Raw genomic sequence first — 18677 nt, 5'->3', positions numbered from 1 at the left:
TTTTTCCACTTTTATTGGCTTTTTTAAGACATGACATGTCCTTATGCCGATGCTTTTGGTATTCAACATACGGAGCTAATTCAGAGTCTGTGGCATCTACTGTAATATGTTTGTTAATGAAGGCTATAACTGTTGAAATTGACTCTGTCAGTCCACTGCTGGGGCATCTTTCAGCCAAAACATGCCGTGAATATGGGGGGAACCTCTTTGTTGGAATTCAACACGCCAATAATATTTGATGACGAAGTTTTCCCCGAAAATGCCCTCCCGATTCCTCATAACTTTTAAAATCTCGCGATACCTATAATCGAAATACCTAGCACAAGTAACTGGATCTGCCCTGATAAGACGCTCCTTTTCGGTGTAGGGTAGATTCACTGCTTCTTCTTCGCTAATGATCTCCCTATCTACGTTTTTTTTGAGCAAAACAAGCAACTCTGGCCACCGCGTTTCAGCAGCAGACAGAGTAATGAAAAAAGTCGGCAGGCCGAACTGACGAATCATGGCCATAACCTTCTTCTTTTCATCCTCCCAGTGAGCCGGAGACGATCGAATATCGCGAAGAACCCTATATCCCTCATCGTGGTTAATAAGCCCCCCTATGAAATTCTCATTAAGAGCGTTAGCTGCCGTTACTGCACTGGAAGTGCTCCGCTTACGTAAGCAGATTGAAATATTATTTCGAATCTTAATGAGTTCTAACTTCTTATAATTGAAGAATAGTTTGTCAGTTCTACAACCTCTCCTATCTACATTTCGAAGCTCTGATCTAACAATGGTTGTAAAACTTTGCGAAGATTGTCTTTTGACGCCTGCATAAATTGTGGGAAAGGATAACTCTTCCGAGTCAATGTCTAGAATCATGTCGAGAGGTCGTTGGCCTTGACCTGGTGCGATTTTGATAATCCTATCATCAAATGGTATGTTGTTTTCAAGCAGAGTTTCCTGACCTCCAGGGTTGAGCTCTTCGGCTTCTACTTCCTCGTCGGGATGGGCCGGCTCCGTATCTACATTCCTATCTCTATTTTGCATACTTTCTAAAAAGGCTGCGTCTGCTTGAGATGCTACGAATGGAACAATATCGGATGTGAAACCAGAGATCCATTGCTCGTTAACTACAACATTATGCTTTTTATACAAATCTGTGGTAACTAAATAACGAAGTGCTTCAAAAATTTTGGAAGGTCTAATGGTTTCAGCCATGAAAGCATGAAGATACTCTTTTCTGCGTTTGAGGTGGAGCTGAATTACCTGTGCTTCATGGAAAGCTCGTGGAAGCTCCTTCACGATATCGCTTACCGAAATAGGGAGGTTTACCACTGCCCCTTTAATGGCATTTTGACCTCGCCCCCCAGGCAATATAGGCTTAATTATCATAAATGGAAGTCGAGGAGAAATCAGTCGTTCCTCTAATGGAGTAAGCCCCTTTAAGCAATCGGGCAGCATGGGGAAATCTAATTCATTGAAGAAAAGCTTAGGCTTTATACGCCTTTTAATGTTGCTATGACATGTTCTGCAGAATTTTAATGTTGGGCAATCAGAAGGGAATTCTAAAAGGCTTTCAAGAGCGAAAATTTCACCACTAAACTCGCAATCACTTTCTAAAAGGACGCGAGGAATCTTACAAATTTGTTTGGGGAACCACAGGCCTTTGCAAGAAAGGCAAACCTGATCAGGACCCAGCTTTACATTCCTGTTAGAAACTACTTTCAGAGCTTCTAGGCCACTAAGCCTGATTCTGGGTTCTATCTGAGCCCTATCTTCCTGGGAGATATTTGCTCGTTCCTGCTGCATTCGGGAGGCGTTTCTTAAATTTTGCTCAACTCTATTGCTGCTATCGCTCCTATATTGGCTAACTCTTTGACTAGCCGTTCTGGCAGCGTCAATTTCTAACTGTCGTGCTGCGGCACGAGCAGCTTGGCGTGCCAGAGTGTCTCGCGCTCGCGAGATACGCCTACGATCTACTAAGGTCCTTTCTTGTACCCTGCGAACTCTATCCTGCTCTCTTTCTAACATACGTCTCCTTTCATTATTTAAACGTATGCGTTGTCGCCTTTCTGTATTCCGTTCTTTCTCTCTTGTCCTATAGTCCAAGTCCTGTCGACGTCTGGACCGACGCACAGTATCGGCCACTTGCTCCTCGTGTCTAATCTGTGCGTCTGTTCTTCTAACTATATTTGTCTACAGTGTTCTGTTCCTGCTCTCTTGTCCTATAGTCAGGGTCCTGTCTCCGTCTGGACCGACGCACAGTATCGGCCACTTGCTCCTCGTGTCTAATCTGTGCGTCTGTTCTTCTAACTATATGTTCTACAGTGTTCTGCTCCTGCTCTCTTGTCCTATAGTCAGGGTCCTCTCTCCGTCTGGACCGACGCACAGTATCGGCCACTTGCTCCTCGTGTCTAATCTGTACGTCTGTTCTTCTAACTATATGTTCTACAGTGTTCTGTTCCTGCTCTCTTGTCCTATAGTCAGGGTCCTGTCTCCGTCTGGACCGACGCACAGTATCGGCCACTTGCTCCTCGTGTCTAATCTGTGCGTCTGTTCTTCTAACTATATGTTCTACAGTGTTCTGTTCCTGCTCTCTTGTCCTATAGTCCAAGTCCTGTCTACGTCTGGACCGACGCACAGTATTGACCACTTGCTCCTCATGTCTAATCTGTACGTCTGTTCTTCTAACTATATGTTCTACAGTGTTCTGTTCCTGCTCTCTTGTCCTATAGTCAGGGTCTTGTCTCCGTCTGGACCGACGCACAGTATCGGCCACTTGCTCCTCGTGTCTAATCTGTGCGTCTGTTCTTCTAACTATATGTTCTACAGTGTTCTGTTCCTGCTCTCTTGTCCTATAGTCAGGGTCCTGTCTCCGTCTGGACCGACGCACAGTATCGGCCACTTGCTCCTCGTGTCTAATCTGTGCGTCTGTTCTTCTAACTATATGTTCTACAGTGCTCTGTTCCTGCTCTCTTGTCCTGTAGTCCAAGTCCTGTCTACGTCTGGACCGACGCACAGTATTGACCACTTGCTCCTCGTGTCTAATCTGTGCGTCTGTTCTTCTAACTATATGTTCTACAGTGTTCTGTTCCTGCTCTCTTGTCCTATAGTCAGGGTCCTGTCTCCGTCTGGACCGACGCACAGTATCGGCCACTTGCTCCTCGTGTCTAATCTGTGCGTCTGTTCTTCTAACTATATGTTCTACAGTATTCTGCTCCTGCTCTCTTGTCCTATAGTCAGGGTCCTGTCTCCGTCTGGACCGACGCACAGTATCGGCCACTTGCTCCTCGTGTCTAATCTGTGCGTCTGTTCTTCTAACTATATGCTCTCCTGTATTGTGTTCTTGCTCACGCGCCCTATAGCCCGAGTCTTGTCTTCGTCTAGACCGACGAGCAGTATCGGCCACTTGCTCCTGACGTCTAATGCTAGAGTCTGTTCGTCTCAGTACATGTTCTGCGGTATTTTGTGCTTGCTCTGTAGCCCTATACCTTTGGCTCCTTCTGCGTTTGAACCGACGCTCAGTGTTGACCTCTTGCCCCTGTCGTGTTCTCAATTCTACTCTTTCTTCTATATTCTCTACATGTTGGTTCCGTAAACGTACGGACTGACGCACGGACACTTGTCGTTTATTCTGTTCATTTATGCCATCACTATTGCCTACAGTATTCTCTACCTGTTCACCAGGGATGGCTGCCTGCTCTTCATGACCTACACCGGAAACCTGCCAAGCAGTCTCTTGATTTGGTCCCTCCGTCTCTAGCTCTTGGTTTCTAACTGGTTCAACAAACTCAGGGTCTGCATCTATTACATTTTCAACAATTTCTAAATTTTCTAAATTTTCTGAATTTCTATCTCTATTAGATCTGTATCTTAATTTGCGTCTCTGAGACAGCTGCAAAGCAGATATCTTATTCTTACGAGGCATGATGAAAGGTATGTAAAATATAATTAAATAAAAAAAATAAGAAAAACTATATAGTAAATATATAATATATATATGTATATAATAATAATAATAATTATAATAATATATAATATAATATAAAATAATATATAATATATATATATATATATAGTTAGTTTGAATATAATATATATATATATATAAGAGAGTATGTAATATATTGTTATATTATATTATATATACAATATAGAAAATAATAATAATATAACTAATAATGAAATATAATAAATAATATTAATTAATAATATATATATATATTATATAATATTATTTATAATTAATGTAAATTAACTTTTAACTTCCCAAAGCGTCAGCAATCGGTGGCAGCGACGTCCCCTGGCGAGAGCAGCAGCGACGTCCGTCCTCAGCCGCTATGCAGGCAGCGACGTCCGGCCTCAGCCTCCAGTGACGCCAGCAGAGGCACCGAAAAGCGCGCGAAGCAACGACGAAAGTTAGAAACTTTTATTAGTTTCTAACTAACGATCGGCGCAGAAAAACTAAGGTCCTATACCTTAATAAGCAAGCACTACTTTTATTTAATAAGTTAAAAGCTAAACTAGTTTGAATGGGTTTAATTCGAAATCGATAATCGGTAAAAAGTCTATCGCTCTGCCTGGCTCGATATCAACTGGTCCCACCGAAAAACGGCCTATTGAGATTTCGCGGTCTTTTTACGAGTGAGTCACTCAAGAAAGAGAGAACGGAGTCAAAGCATGCGGAAAGAGTCTTACATGGTGAATGCACGAATAAGGTGGCGTATGATAATCGCCGAAAGACAGCAAGTGTGGTTATGACGTCATCTTGTTAATTAAGACACTTGCATCCATATGTAAATGTGTAAGGATGTGAACAGACAGTTGAGAGAACTCTTTTCCGAGTGGGGCAGAGAAGCATGCGGAACAAACGGACAATTCAATTGATGTTTTCCAAATAGACATACGGGCATATGGGCGGGGCGAAGTTTTGAAATATTTTTGGAGCAGTGACATATCACAGAAGTCTGGATCCAGAACATCTGGATCCAACAAAACATTTTTGTAGCAGTGATTTTTTTGTTTCGTTTGGGGTGGGAAACGATTCCTTCTGGACGTTACACACATCCACTTTTACCACAAATCTAATATACCCCTATACTCTTCGAGTACCGGGTATAATTAGAGAATTTGTCAATGCTTCCAACGCAGAACTAGATAGGCGTCAGATTGCCCAAGGGATGGCAGTTGGTTCTCAAAACATCCAACAATGAAGATTCTTCAGCTAAATATTCAAAGTCTGACGCACAACAACAAAAACAGCTCCTCTCAATGTTCCTAGACAAGAACGCAATAGATATTGCCATCCTCTCAGAGATTTGGGTGTTGAACAACGCGGACTGCAGCATTTTAGACTATAACTTTTTCTGCAGGCCCAGAGAGGACGGCTACGGCGGGGTTGGCATCCTCGCCAGGAAAAACATTCAATTCAGCATTTTAAAAATAGAGAACGACTTGGAAACTTTAGGAATAAAAACATTAAACCTCAAGAGCAATTTCAATATTTTTAGCATATATGCACCGCCATCAACAACAGTTTCACAGTTTAAATCGGGCACAAAAAAAGTTTTTCGAATTCGCGGCTTCGCTTGACATACCCTCAATAGTGGGCGGGGACTTCAACGCTAGGTCTTCTATCTGGGGAAGTCCGATCTGTCATCGCAAGCGTCGCAGCATTGAGAATTCCACCCGGGAGGCCGGATTTATCTGCCTAAACGACGGTTCGCCAACCTTCTCCAGGAGCCCATCTCAATTCTCCGTTCCTGACCTTTCTTTTTCGAACTACAGAAATGGAACTATTAACTGGCAAGTCCTCAAAACAAAAATTACGAACAGCAACCACTTCCCAATTGTATTATCAGTGCAAGGCCTAAATGTCCCCCTCCAAGGCAAGAAGATCCTTCACAACAGAATAGCCCGGATTCTGGGTGCAAGTGATTTCTCAAATCTGGAGGAGCTCAACGAAAAAGTGAAATCCCTGACCTTAAAAAACACGGTCACATTCCCAAGCAAGAACAAGTACGTTGCTAAGAAATGGTGGAACGAGGAAACGGAAAAACTTTTTCGCGTGAGAAACGCTTGCAGGCAAAAATTCTACCTCACCAAAAAATGGGCTGATGCCAGAGCAACCTTAGAAGCTGACAAAAATCTACAAAATCACGTAAAAAATCTTAGAAAGCGCAACTTTTCCAAGTTTATAGAAGAGGTCTCCGCATCGCCCTCTATGTGGAGCAGGGTGAAGAACATCAAAAAATTCGGTCATATTAAAAATGTAGGGAACAAATGGACGAACGAAGATGACAAAAACTTTCTCAATATGGTTAAAGCAACCCCATCCACGTCAAACAGTAGGCCCCCTAAGAAAATTCCTGCCCCTTTGTTAGGACCAGACGACCCGGAACCCCTGGAACTGGAAGAATTCCTGGCCTTCCTAAAAACCAGGAACCCCAATTCGGCTAGAGGCCCTGATGGCATCTCGTTCAGGATGCTTCAAAAGCTACCAAGTGGGAAAAAACAAGACATTTTTGGAATTATAAATAAAGTATGGCTGAGTGGCGTCATCCCTGAAGTCTGGCGCAGGATAAAAGTGGTACCCATCCCCAAGAAGAATGCAGACCCTACTTCCTTCCAAAACCATAGGCCGATTTGTTTGATTAACACGCTGTTCAAATCCATAGAGGGGTTGATAAAGTTGAAGCTGGACGAGCACATAGCAAACTGTGACCTGCTGCCGAACAGGTCCTATGCCTTCAGGAGAAACAGGTCCACGGCTCTTTGCATCAACGACCTTATCAACAAAGTTCTGGCGCTGAAGGCGAGGGGTTATCAGGTTGTCGCAGCCTGCCTGGATTTACAAAGAGCGTTCGACTGCGTAAGAGTGGACACACTCGAGCACAGGATGAGGGATATGCGGTTCAATACAAGCCTCACGGCTTGGATCTCCAGCTTCCTTAACAAACGAATCCTCATAAAGGGCACAAGCGAGGTAGAGGTGAACAGAGGTGTTTGCCAGGGTAGCTGTCTCAGCGCAACCCTTTTTAACCTTTACACAGCCGAACTACATGATATTAACAGTCATAACTGCTTACTGTTTCAGTATGCTGATGACTTTTTCATAGTTTGTTTCCATAAAGACGTATCCATTGCGAAACGGGTGCTGGAAGACAGTATAGATAAGTTCGAGGAAAAATGCAATAGGCAAAACCTGTCATTCAATCCGGCGAAGTCTAAAGTGATTTACTTCAACAATCGTAGAACTGCGCTAAATATCTCGCATCAGGGAGCTGAAATCAGACAAGTAGAGCAGATCAAATATCTAGGCAGGACTATCTCAGCAAACAACTCAGCCTCTGGTCACATTGATCTGGCCATCTCGGAATCGAACAGAAATTGTGCGTTTCTCAGATTACTCAGCGGGTGTCACTATGGTATCAGCCCCAAAAGAGGGCTTATATTTTACAAGGCATTCAGAAGTAGTCAGAAGTAGGCTAGAGTACGCGTGCTCATCATTCTGCAACCTGTCCAAATCTGCCTTGGCCAAAATCAAATCCCACTGCAACCATCACCTCAGAAAGTCGCTGGGTCTGATAATCTGCACTCCCGTTCCTATCATATATCACATGGCAGGAGAACTTCCCCCGGACTACAGGATGAGATTCCTGGCGGCGAAAGAGTTGGTTAAGGTGTTTGCATTTAATCTCCCAGCAAGTGAAACAGTGTCAGCAAATAGGGATTTAAACACGGGCTACGCTAAGGCATATGGGGAGTTTGGCAGCATTATAGATAGAGTTGAGGTTTTCGAGAACACAGCTTCATTTTTCAATAAAATTAGCTCCGACTTAGAATTTTTCAAGGGCTCTGCACCCAACAAGCACGCTATAGACCAGGCAGGTATCATGCTGCTCCACGGGGAAAAGAAGTCAGCTGACAAAGGGGGGTTTTGAAATCTATTACACGGATGGGTCAGTCGCAGATGGGCATTCCAGCGCCGCTTTCCTGCACAATAGGACAGGTTTTTTAGATAGCTATTACACGCACAAAACCCTTTCCTCGTTGTCCGCCGAGCTCCTTGCTATCGAGAAGGCATTGGACCATGCTATTTTGTACAATTTTCCTCGTGTGGCGCTCCTGACAGACAGCAGAAACGGGGCCCTCATTCTGGCGAAGATCATTCAGGATAACTCTATCGCCTACAAAATCAGAGAAAAGATCCAAAAAAATCCACATCTAAGAACTGTAGAGGTTCACTACATTCCCGGACACGCTAACATCCCTCAGAACACTTCAGTCGACGCAGCAGCCAAAGAAGCCCACAGACGAGGAAAATACACAGTGGTTAAATGGAACCTTAAAGACGCTATGTGCGAAATACACAGAATCTTAAAAGCAGAATGGGAGAGAGAATACGCCGAGTTTGCTAGTATCAAGCACCGAGGTTACTGCTCGCTTTTCCCCTCAACATCATCCAAACCGTGGTTCCTAAAAACAAAACTGATGTAAAGCTATAAACAGTACTCCAACATCTTCTATTCTTTGACTTGGCAATTTCCACCTTCAAAAGGCGGGCGGCCAAATAATCCCACGCTACTCACGGGTAGTTTGGTAACTTAAATCCCAAAAAAAAAAAAAAAAAAAGAAAAAAAAAAAAACATTCACAGCTGCGATTGGTTTTCATTCCACCATTGAAAAACATTGAAGTCGTCTTTCATAAGTATACTCGTATATTGGATTACGCCACTATTTCCCTTGTCAAGACTTCTTCGTCGGACTGTCCTGAAAGTGGTTCGATAAAATCAGCTAAAAACTCCTCGCATTTATTTGAACAAGTCGCCGACAGGTCTATGTTCTCCTTGTCATCAGCGAAAAACGATAACATCATATCCTTACACTCTTCAATAGTGAGAGTTCTATCCACTTGTATCAATTGATTTGTTAGAAGTGTGGCGCAGTTCTTCGTTTAGTTTTTATTAACTTCTTTATTTCAAGTCTTTTCTCTCTTCTTGTCGATCTTCCAAATCCTCCTCCGACTTATCGCAGTATCATATCGCAGAATAATATCGCATAAAACTTATCGCAGTATATTTTCGGGATCGGTTAGGGTTAGTATCGGTAAGGGCTAATATGGGGTTGGTTAGGGTTAATATGTATTGCCTTACAGAAGGCATAAAAGCAACGCAATTCATTTATAATTCGTTGAGAACTTTAAAAGAGTACTGAGTCGATATGCATGCTCAAGGACCAGTTCTTGACCACTTTTTGTTCAATATCTTTGTCTGAAATAGAGTCTTTGATGAACTTTTGAAATAGTCGAATATTTTTCCGACTTCAAGAATTATTGAAAAATATACATATACAAGGCACGCAGCCTCTTGTCACTAACCATACAGTATATAGATGTGCCAGTTCATACAACGAAAGTGTCACCACTAACCATACAGTATATAGATGTGCCAGTTCATACAACGAAATTGTCACACACCGACTTGCGCTATCCGTACCCCAGAGTGACGTCATCATGAGAGATAGAGCGCAGAGAGAACATCTTTGCATGTGTTAGTACACACGCAATATGTTTCGACAAAAATATGTGATTGTATGTTTTTTCAGATTTTTTGAACTCTCTCAGGTCTGATCTGTTTTGCCACCAGCATGTTTTAGTGTATGGGTGCACATGCATTCTCACGTACTTTGCGTGTGTGTGTTTAGTATTGCTGGCCACTAGAACTGAAATTTGAGTTTGGTTCTTGTTTCGGGTCTTTCGATGGACTGACCTACCGCCACAAAATAAACGAAGAATGGGCAGGGGGTGGGGGTATGGTACACTAGGGCGCGGGAAACAAAATAAAAGCTGTTATTTGTTTGATTTATACCACAAAATATAAAATATTACAATAATATAATTACACATTTATTTCCTTATTTTAAACAGGTTGATTATTTATTCTCGACTATATATGTATAATAATATAATTGCACATTTATTTCCTTATCTTAAGCAGGTTGATTATAAATTATACAAATTATGCAAACGCCGTCGGTTCTCGACGTTTTGTTTATATTTATATTATATTATATTTATATTTTTGTTTATTATAACTAAAACAATGATGTACATATCTAAATATACAATATAAGAAAATATATATATATACTTAAATAAATATGCATAAATATAAATGGAATTGGTTTTACATATATTTCAAATCAATTGTCAATCGCGCGCTTTCCGACGGGAATCTGCAAAGTACAAATTTAGATGCGGGTCGCACCTTGAATACTCTCATGGACAATACCCATACATTTTCTAATTCAATTATAAAATATCTTATGTACATACATATGCACATAAATAGTAAAGTTTATTACATTCGTATATTGCATGAGGGTTTTCAAAATTACTGCTGCCCGGTCAGCGTCGAGTCGGTGTGTCTCGAGAGAAAGAATACAAAAACAAAATATGAATCGTCTGCGTGCCGAAACCGTAGGGCAGCGTGGTCGGTGATGTCTTTGGCGCGGCACAGTGGGGACTCAGCCGAAATAGTAAAAAAATTGTATGAGTGCGACCACCGCTTTGACGGTGCTGAGGCTCGAGAGTCTAGAATTGCCGAACAGACGAAACCGATGGGCAGCGGGGTCGCGGTAGAGACGAAGTACAGTCGAAAAGGGAATTGAAACCCCGCGCGCTCCCTCGTGCCTTTTGGGTTCTAATGTTAGAACCCGCCATGGAACAGCTTTTTGGTCGCTCATTGGTATTGTATAGTCTTTGGTGTTATTTTGTGATTAAAAACCGCAGCAGAAGGACGTAAACGTGGAGTAAAATCAAAAAAATTGTGAAAAAAACGAAAAATCGGTAAGTAAATTATTATTTATTTAATAGTATAGTGCACAAAATTTGAGTTTGGGAGCAGTATAAGACCCCAAAAAGACAACAATCTACACATTCTGTGTATACATACATATATTTTTTTCTAGCCATCTTCTTGTGCATCAGGTGACTTGCGTCAACGAATATGTATAACAATTTTCGCTGGAACTGACTGGAACTATACACAGGGGAGTACTAATATTAATAAAAAATGCCATTTAAGCGTAAAAGCAGGAAATATATTTGCGAATCGAAGCATATCAATAAAAGTACATCGAACATTAATATTATTGAAGAAAATGCAGCAGACTTTAGTTTTCCAGAGCCATGTAATGATTTTTCAAATGTTTTAGTTCAGAATTTCGAATCAACCAGTTTTAATGTGCGCCTAGGTCAGTGGATGTCCGAAAATAATATTAGCAAGAGACCAGCTAATGATTTGCTCCAGCTTTTGTCCGAAAAAATTCCAGGGCTACCACGAGATGTTCGAACTTTGAAATGCATGCCACGTGGGGTTATTAAAAGGACTGTGGCTCCAGGAAGCTGTGTGCACTACGGTGTAAAAGACGCGCTAACTGATTTTCTTAGTAGTTTTTTGTATGAATCTGCAAACGTTAGCTTAAATATGTGGACGGACTTCCATTATATAAAAGTTCACTTAAACAAGCCTGGCCCATTTTAATTAATGTCAATGGCACAAAGCCAATTCTTGTAGCTGGGATATATGTAGGGAATTCCAAGCCCAGCGATCCCAATATTTACTTAGAAGAATTTGTAAACGAGTTATTAGAATTGATTGAGGATGGCATAATTTTTCAAAGTAGAAAGCTTCATATTAGCATTAGATCCATTGTTTGCGATGCACCGGCTCGTGCATATATTTTGGGTGTTAAACATCACTCTGGATTTTATTCTTGCAACAAATGCACTCAAAAGGGCGAATGCTTTCAAAGGCGAATAGTTTTTAAAGTGTCGGAGAACGTACCTCGAACAGATTATAGTTTCAGAAATCGCTTACAGCCAAAACATCACAACTTACAGGAGAAATTAGTTTTAGAAAACTTGCCAATTGATATGGTCAATCAGTTTCCCTTTGATTATATGCATGTAGTTTGTCTTGGCATTATGAAAACATTACTAGTGGCATTAGTAAGGGTTAAAGGACACCAATTTTCTTTGGATCGGCATACTATCAACTTAATAAGTTCCAAATTGATATCGTTTCGAAAGTTTATACCTAGAGAACTTAATAGAAAGCCAAGATCCCTTGATGATCTTGAAAGATTTAAGGCCACAGAATTCCGAACATTTTTGTTGTATACTGGACCCATTGTTTTGAAAAACTCTTTAGACACAGCCCGCTATCATCACTTTTTATTGCTCAGCCTAGGAATACGACTTCTTCTTCATAAAGAATATTTTATCACCAAAAATTCACTTGCTTCCAGTTTACTCAATGATTTTGTAAAACAAATTCCCTCATTATATATATTTTCCATGCTTACATTTAATTTTCATTGCCTAACACATTTAAGCACACAGTCCCTAGCCTTCGGCTCTTTAGAGACAATAAGCTCTTTTCCATTTGAAAATTTTCTAGGATTGTTGAAAAATATGGTAAAAAATTCCGATTTTGTAATAGAGCAATTGTATAATCGTATAGTAGAGCGAAGTATTTTGAAAGTTGTACCTAAAACGAAAACATTAGATTTTAAAAATGTCACAAATAAAATTTCCTACAACGATTTATTTTTCGATTTGAAAGAATCAAATAGTTTTTACTATATTAAAGATAGCACTTCATACAAAATATTTAAAATTTGTGACATTCAAAATAGTACGTTGCATAGCCGATTAGTTGTTGATCTTGAACCTTTTTTTTATTTTCCCAATAGACTCTACCCTTGTCGGCATATTTTCTTCAAAGAATATTAATTACGACTTAAATGTAGTGCAGCATCCAATAGAAACAATTTCCGGAAAAATCATTCACATATTAGATACTGATGTGCACATTTATTTTCCATTAATTCACTAATTCCAGAAAGGATGAACCATTATACCAACTTATTTAACATGGATTCTGGAAATATTGCACAACTAAATGAGTATGTTCCAGACACCCAGCAGTCATGTAAGAAAATTTCTTCATCTGCCCAAATAAATGTTCAAAAATTATTTCTAATTACAGCTATCATAGGAAAAATGAATAAACTGGACCAAAAATTGGACATCCTGATTAATAAACTGGACCGAAACACAGCGGAAATAGTGGCTCATCGTTCAGAAATTGGCTCCATTAAGGCGAAGGTTTGTGGTGAGATCCGCAAACCCAAAGTAGTTCTGCCTTGCCAACCGCTCAAAACCATAGAAGAATTGGATCATTTCGAGCATAACTTGCAGGAAGAAAGTTTCTTCAAAAATGTGGTAAGTGTTTTGCGTGAAACTCACGAGCTAAAAATATATTCAAAAATAATTCTGTACAGATCGCAGAGTTAATGATGTCGGGCGAGAAAGCATTCGACAAATGGATTCGGAGTTCTTGGCGCACAATTGTGTCCGACGAGGTCGCACGACAGTGCTCTTGGCGGGGCACAGAGGAGAAAAAGTGCATTAGGGGCTTGCGGGTTACTCTAGCCATCCGTAGTAAGTATTATTTTCAAATTAATATGTATATTGTAATATAATAAACATGATTATTTGTTTACAGCGGGATTTAAGGAAAGATTTTCATTAGAAGACGCCGATTTCGACCGAGTAACGCAAAAACTTTTACAGTACGCCCAGGACAGAGTGTCGAAGGAGAAAAAACAAATTAATTTGAATTCACAAATATAATTTTTTAATCTATTTATGTACAACCAAAATTAAAAATTAAAATTAATTAAAATTAAATTAAAAATTATAAAAAACAAAAAAAAATTGTGCGTTCCTTTTCATATTACTTTCCGTTCGCAAAAGATATCATAAAGGGCTCGCAAACGATATTGCAAAAGGCTCGCAAGAGATTTCATAAACGGCTCGCAAAAGACCCGCAAGAGATATCATAAACGGCTCGCAAAAGGCCCGCAAGAGATATCATAAAAGGCTCGCAAAAGATCCGCTTTTGAGCTACCGAAAATGAAACTTTCACTGCCAAAAACTGAGCGACTAGTGATTCATTTTCGTATCGTTTTCGGATCTCAATTCGATAGTTTTACACGGCTAAGTTCCGCTTAAGCGGTACTAGAGGTCAGCAATACTAGAACAAACACACGCAAAGTACGTGAGAATGCGTGTGCACCCATACATTCAAATATTCAAATAGCATCAGCATCAGATCTCTGAAAACGAAAGAAGCATACAAACACACATTTTTGTCGAAACTTATTGTGTGTGTACTCGTTGTTTGGCTCATGATGACGCATCAGTACCCGAACGCCAGAGCCGAAGTCTTTATTGACGCTAGTAAATAAGACGAATGCGCAGTCGCAGCGACGCAGCGACGCAGCAGAATGGCTACTGCGACTCTGCAGCCTATAAAAGACGTGCGCTTAGTTCATTTTGCGACTTATTTCTCAAATTTTTCCAACCTTCGGGTCTGCATCATCGGCACACTCTGAACACCAGTCTTCAGTCTCATGGCCTCGAGGCCAAACTATAGCCTCGACGCATGATTCGTGGTGTCTGAAAAGTCCAAAAGTTAAAACAGGGAAACATTTTGCGACTGACTGGACTTTTTAAAGTACCAGCCTGCTCTGCGACTGCTTCAACCAGCACAGGCATTTGTTGAATCGATGTATTTTGTTGATCTGAAAACCAATGTACAATTTAGTTCATAGTTCATATTTCAAGTTAAAAGAAATCATACTCCGTAAAGTGCGCATTTCAGTTAGAAGGGCAGTCATTGTTCCCTCCATGCGCTCCGCAGCAGCCGTCACTGAGGCCTTCATGCGCTCCACAGCAGCCGTCACCAAACTAGCACAATTACAATTTGGTTTGTTCTCTGAAATGTAAAATTTTGATGATTTCGGTCTACTTTAAATATATATTTAAAAATTAAAGACTTACCACTTGTGGTGAAAGTGAGACGTTTAATTTTTCGCGAAGGACTTTCAGACATTTTTATTTTCTGATGAAATGTGAATACAAAAAATTAAATTATGAAGGAATCTTTAAAATTCTATTTTTTTGTTTTTTTTTCACACCGTTGTGAAGGGCATGCCCGATTCATGCATAGCACGAGTGCTTAGCGTGCCTACGGACTAAAAACCTCCTTTTGAAATTTTAATAGAGTTTCAAAGATAATTTTTAAACGAGGGGGAGCGTTGTGAGCCGCGGCAAAGGCCGCGGCTCTACGTTATACCCGGTACTCAGTCAGTATATACGTGAGCTTATGATCTACATACATGTATGTAAGTTATAAAATATATTTTATACATAAACGCCGCTCGAATTAGCTCCCAATTTAATACATTAAATTGGTACCCAGGGAACACCACGGGGAGGCCATCACGATGCAATGGGGTCACTCTAGCCAAAATATCTTGGGGACCTACGAGTCGACTTGAGCTGCTTTTAAAAGCATTTTTAAGCTCCATATTCCCCAAAAATTAAAAAAAGGATTCCAATCCTTTATAAAAAATATCTAAACTAACAAGAATACCTATATACATACATAGAAATGATTAATAATAAAACTATTTCAACCTAAACTTAATTAACAAAATAATAAAACGGATAAAAATGAAAAAGGTTTAACAAAGGTAAAGATTAAAGAATTAATATAATTCAGAATACGGCTAAATAATACAAAATATTAAATATTTACACTAATGCCTGATTACCAAAAAAGTTTAGTCTTCTGCCTCTCTAACATTAACTAAAATTCCACTATGATAACTATAGATAGTCTCAAAGGTGCGCGCGGTGGCCCTGCTATCGGAAATGTTTGAAAACGCCCAGTCAATATGCGTATCGCAATTGCTTGTGGACGAGTTCAAATCTAACAATGACCTACAATTCCTTTCTGAAAGGAATTCATAAATTTTCTTACAGCAACCTGAAAGGGAACGAAGGCATAAATTAAAATCTCCTAACACTACGGAATTTCTATCTAAAAATGGATGCCGTTGAAATAAGACCTCAAATTCTGCTTTTGGACGATCAGTGGCCTCTCCAGTGACAGAGCTCGAGTTTATTAGCTTCAATCTTTTGATCCTGACACAACATTTGCGAACTTCGGGTAATTTCGGTAAACGCCAGGATTTGTTGCTGTAGGGAGGATCTTGGGATGACTTGAAGGACAGGTCTACATAGTAATAGATTTAAGCTGCCTCAGGGTCGAGCGCATCCTGCACACGGGACACTTGTGAAAGCGGCGTATGACAGTGCGAATGCATTGGCGGCAGAAAACGTGTCCGCATTTGGTGGCCACTGGATCTCGGCTCGATACGCTCTCGAAACAAATGGGGCAATTGTAGGTTTCTTCCAAGGACTCGTTTGAGTCGGTGCGCTGGCGCTTCGGTCTCGACGGACCGCTGACTTCGGCATCCGATGCAGTGGGACCTGTGGTAGCGGTATTGGTGCTGGCGTGGCGGCGACGCCGACTGGTAGATGGGGCCCTAATCCTGTCTATTGAGAGGGAGTTGGGAGTGCGCAAGCCAATCGCCGCCTCTGGAGCACGATTCGATGTTGAATCGGAGCGATTATTACGGGGCACCACCATTGGTATCCGGACTAGTATCTCAAGGTACGCAGACCTAATTCCCGAAACGATGCGATTTAGAATTCCTCCAGCAGTCACCATGGGGGGAGCAGCCCTTGAGCCCGAGTTCTCTCCATCGGATATGTTGCTGGAGACTGAAGCATTCGGGGTAGATTGCGAAGATTGTGTGCTGGTTCCGGTGCTAGAGCTAACCTGCAAATTCTCGCTGCTCATACTGTCTATATTAATATTTACATTTAAATTGCGATGTCCAAAATCAAGGGTCACCGAAATAGAGCGTGGAGTGTCTGACACGCAATGGGTCGTAATGTGCAATGAAATCGGACTTATGGCACAACAATTCGAATATTCACATAATTCAGAAAAATTTTACCAGGAACAATCGATAGCAAAACTATTATTACAACCCTGAAAAATACCAGAACGGAGTCCGGCCAACACAAAATACCTCACTCAAAATAAAGTTTAAGCCGCTCAAAACGCCAGCTGGCTTGAGAATCGATTTCATTGGTGTTATCTGTAAGTGAAACATTAAAATATAAAGATAAGACAGAGAAAAAAGTCATAAAATTTAGAGTTTAGATATACTTACATAAATGTCCCTATTTAATTTTATTTTTTCTTCCAGTTCAACAAGCTCTTCCTCACGTTTTATAGGGAACTGTCCCCGAATGGGATTCAATTCCCCCTTCTCCTTTACCAGCTGCTTTATTAAAACAGTTTGATCCGCTAAAATTTGGATCACTGCATTCCATTGATCTAAAAACAATGTTGTTAATTAATTTGATTATAAAAATATTTTTCTATTAATCTTTATTAGTCTTACCACGAATAACTGCATTCTTCTGTTGCAGAGTTTCTAAAAGTATCTAAATAGTTATTTAGATGTTTTCATTCCACTATTCATTGGAAACAAAGTTTCTATTTACCCGTCGTTTTTTTGAGCTCCTCTAAAACGTCGGAGCAGGTTTTACCTTTCTCATTTTCTGGAAAAATCGTATTAGCTTTTTTGTTTATTAAGAAATATTTTAAAATATACTTACCATTGCTTTGCATAGAATAGCGTAAAATTTTTCGCGGTGATGCCATCCTTCTAAAATAAGTGATTTACAATATTTTTGTCTAAAATCTGCACAGATATATATGTACATATATATATAGTTTTTTTGCCCGATTCATGTTGAAAAACACGCCTACGGACTAAACACCCCCAGTAAAATCTGCTAATTTTAGGTAGTGAATATATATTAAATTTTAAATACAATGATGAAGCAATGGAATGACTAAAATAATTCCCTCATAAGGTAAACCTACGGCTGTACTTTGCAAATCTAGAAATTGAAATCTCTCCTCTAATTCTATGAATTCATTATCTACTAAAACAATTCCTAATCCGATTGAGGTTATAGGTTCCTCATAGAAGCTCCTAATATTTGAAAGCCTTTGCCCTATAATTGCCCCTCCCTCTTCTTCAGAAAACCCTTTCACCATAATTGGAATATTTCCGTTAATATAAAAAAAAATTATCTGGTTCCTTTACTGACAAAAAAATTATTAAAATAACACTTACTACCCACTATCTTACGATTTCTGTGAACTTTTTTTTCTATCCTGTCTTCAAAAATTTTTCTAAATATTTGTTCAAGAATTTTACTAGGCTTTTACTAGACACGCTGTTTTCACCGAATACAATTGGAAAATTGTGCACAAAGAGATCTAAAATTCGTTGACAATTTTCTTTATTGTATTCACGAATTTTAGAGCTGCAAAGCATTCTATATGTGCAATGTAATAAAAGGAATTTATAATAAAGGTCATCACTGACTTCGTTTTTGAAGGCAATAATTCCCGTGTACAGCAAAAATTGTCTAAACTCCGTGGCCTTCCAATTACACAATTCATCTAAAGACCTAGGCTTACGCGCAAACTCTCGCGGAATGAACTTTTTTAGGAACACTAGCTTATCTGAAATGCGTTTCTTTGATTCTGTCGAACTTTTTACGACCAGCTTATTATTTACAAACCTTAACAAAATCTTACGCATCACTCCTAACTCTACCAAATGCATACAATCTAATGGAATCTGTGTCACCATGGAAATATCAATTTCTTCTAATATTG

The 18677-nt window shown here is 40.0% G+C and overlaps 2 protein-coding genes and 1 long non-coding RNA gene across 3 annotated transcripts; 2 read left to right on the top strand and 1 right to left on the bottom strand.

Moving 5' to 3' along the window:
* Window positions 1-389: 389 nt before the first annotated feature.
* LOC117184912 (uncharacterized) lies at window positions 390-1315 on the top strand. The gene is made up of 3 exons (XR_004470376.1): window positions 390-659; window positions 724-920; window positions 1046-1315. It is a non-coding gene; the product is annotated as an uncharacterized lncRNA (long non-coding RNA).
* Window positions 1316-13053: 11738 nt separating this feature from the next.
* LOC117185022 (uncharacterized) lies at window positions 13054-13701 on the top strand. The gene is made up of 3 exons (XM_033384470.1): window positions 13054-13276; window positions 13336-13495; window positions 13560-13701. Exons 1-3 carry the CDS (start codon window positions 13055-13057, stop codon window positions 13685-13687), a joined length of 510 nt encoding a protein of 169 aa, XP_033240361.1. The 5' UTR covers window position 13054; the 3' UTR covers window positions 13688-13701.
* A 2399-nt stretch (window positions 13702-16100) lies between these two features.
* On the bottom strand, window positions 16101-17319 carry LOC117185004 (E3 ubiquitin-protein ligase COP1-like). The gene is made up of 2 exons (XM_033384382.1): window positions 17149-17319; window positions 16101-17073 (listed from the first exon to the last, which is right to left on the bottom strand). Exon 2 carries the CDS (start codon window positions 16767-16769, stop codon window positions 16140-16142), a length of 630 nt encoding a protein of 209 aa, XP_033240273.1. The 5' UTR covers window positions 16770-17073; window positions 17149-17319; the 3' UTR covers window positions 16101-16139.
* Between the last annotated feature and the right edge of the window lie 1358 nt (window positions 17320-18677).

This window comes from Drosophila pseudoobscura, chromosome X (genome assembly GCF_009870125.1).
Source record: "Drosophila pseudoobscura strain MV-25-SWS-2005 chromosome X, UCI_Dpse_MV25, whole genome shotgun sequence".
NCBI classification, from domain to species: Eukaryota; Metazoa; Arthropoda; class Insecta; order Diptera; family Drosophilidae; genus Drosophila; species Drosophila pseudoobscura.
This window is presented reverse-complemented; position numbering and strand designations above follow the sequence as displayed.

Excerpts from the sequence above, each read along its gene's own strand:
- LOC117185022 (XM_033384470.1), top strand. The coding sequence starts at position 13,055 with ATGAATAAACTGGACCAAAAATTGGACATCCTGATTAATAAACTGGAC. Across the intron at positions 13,277-13,335 it reads AAAGTTTCTTCAAAAATGTG|ATCGCAGAGTTAATGATGTC; the intron begins GTAAGTGTTTTG and ends AATTCTGTACAG. Across the intron at positions 13,496-13,559 it reads GGTTACTCTAGCCATCCGTA|CGGGATTTAAGGAAAGATTT; the intron begins GTAAGTATTATT and ends ATTTGTTTACAG.
- LOC117185004 (XM_033384382.1), bottom strand. The coding sequence starts at position 16,769 with ATGAGCAGCGAGAATTTGCAGGTTAGCTCTAGCACCGGAACCAGCACA.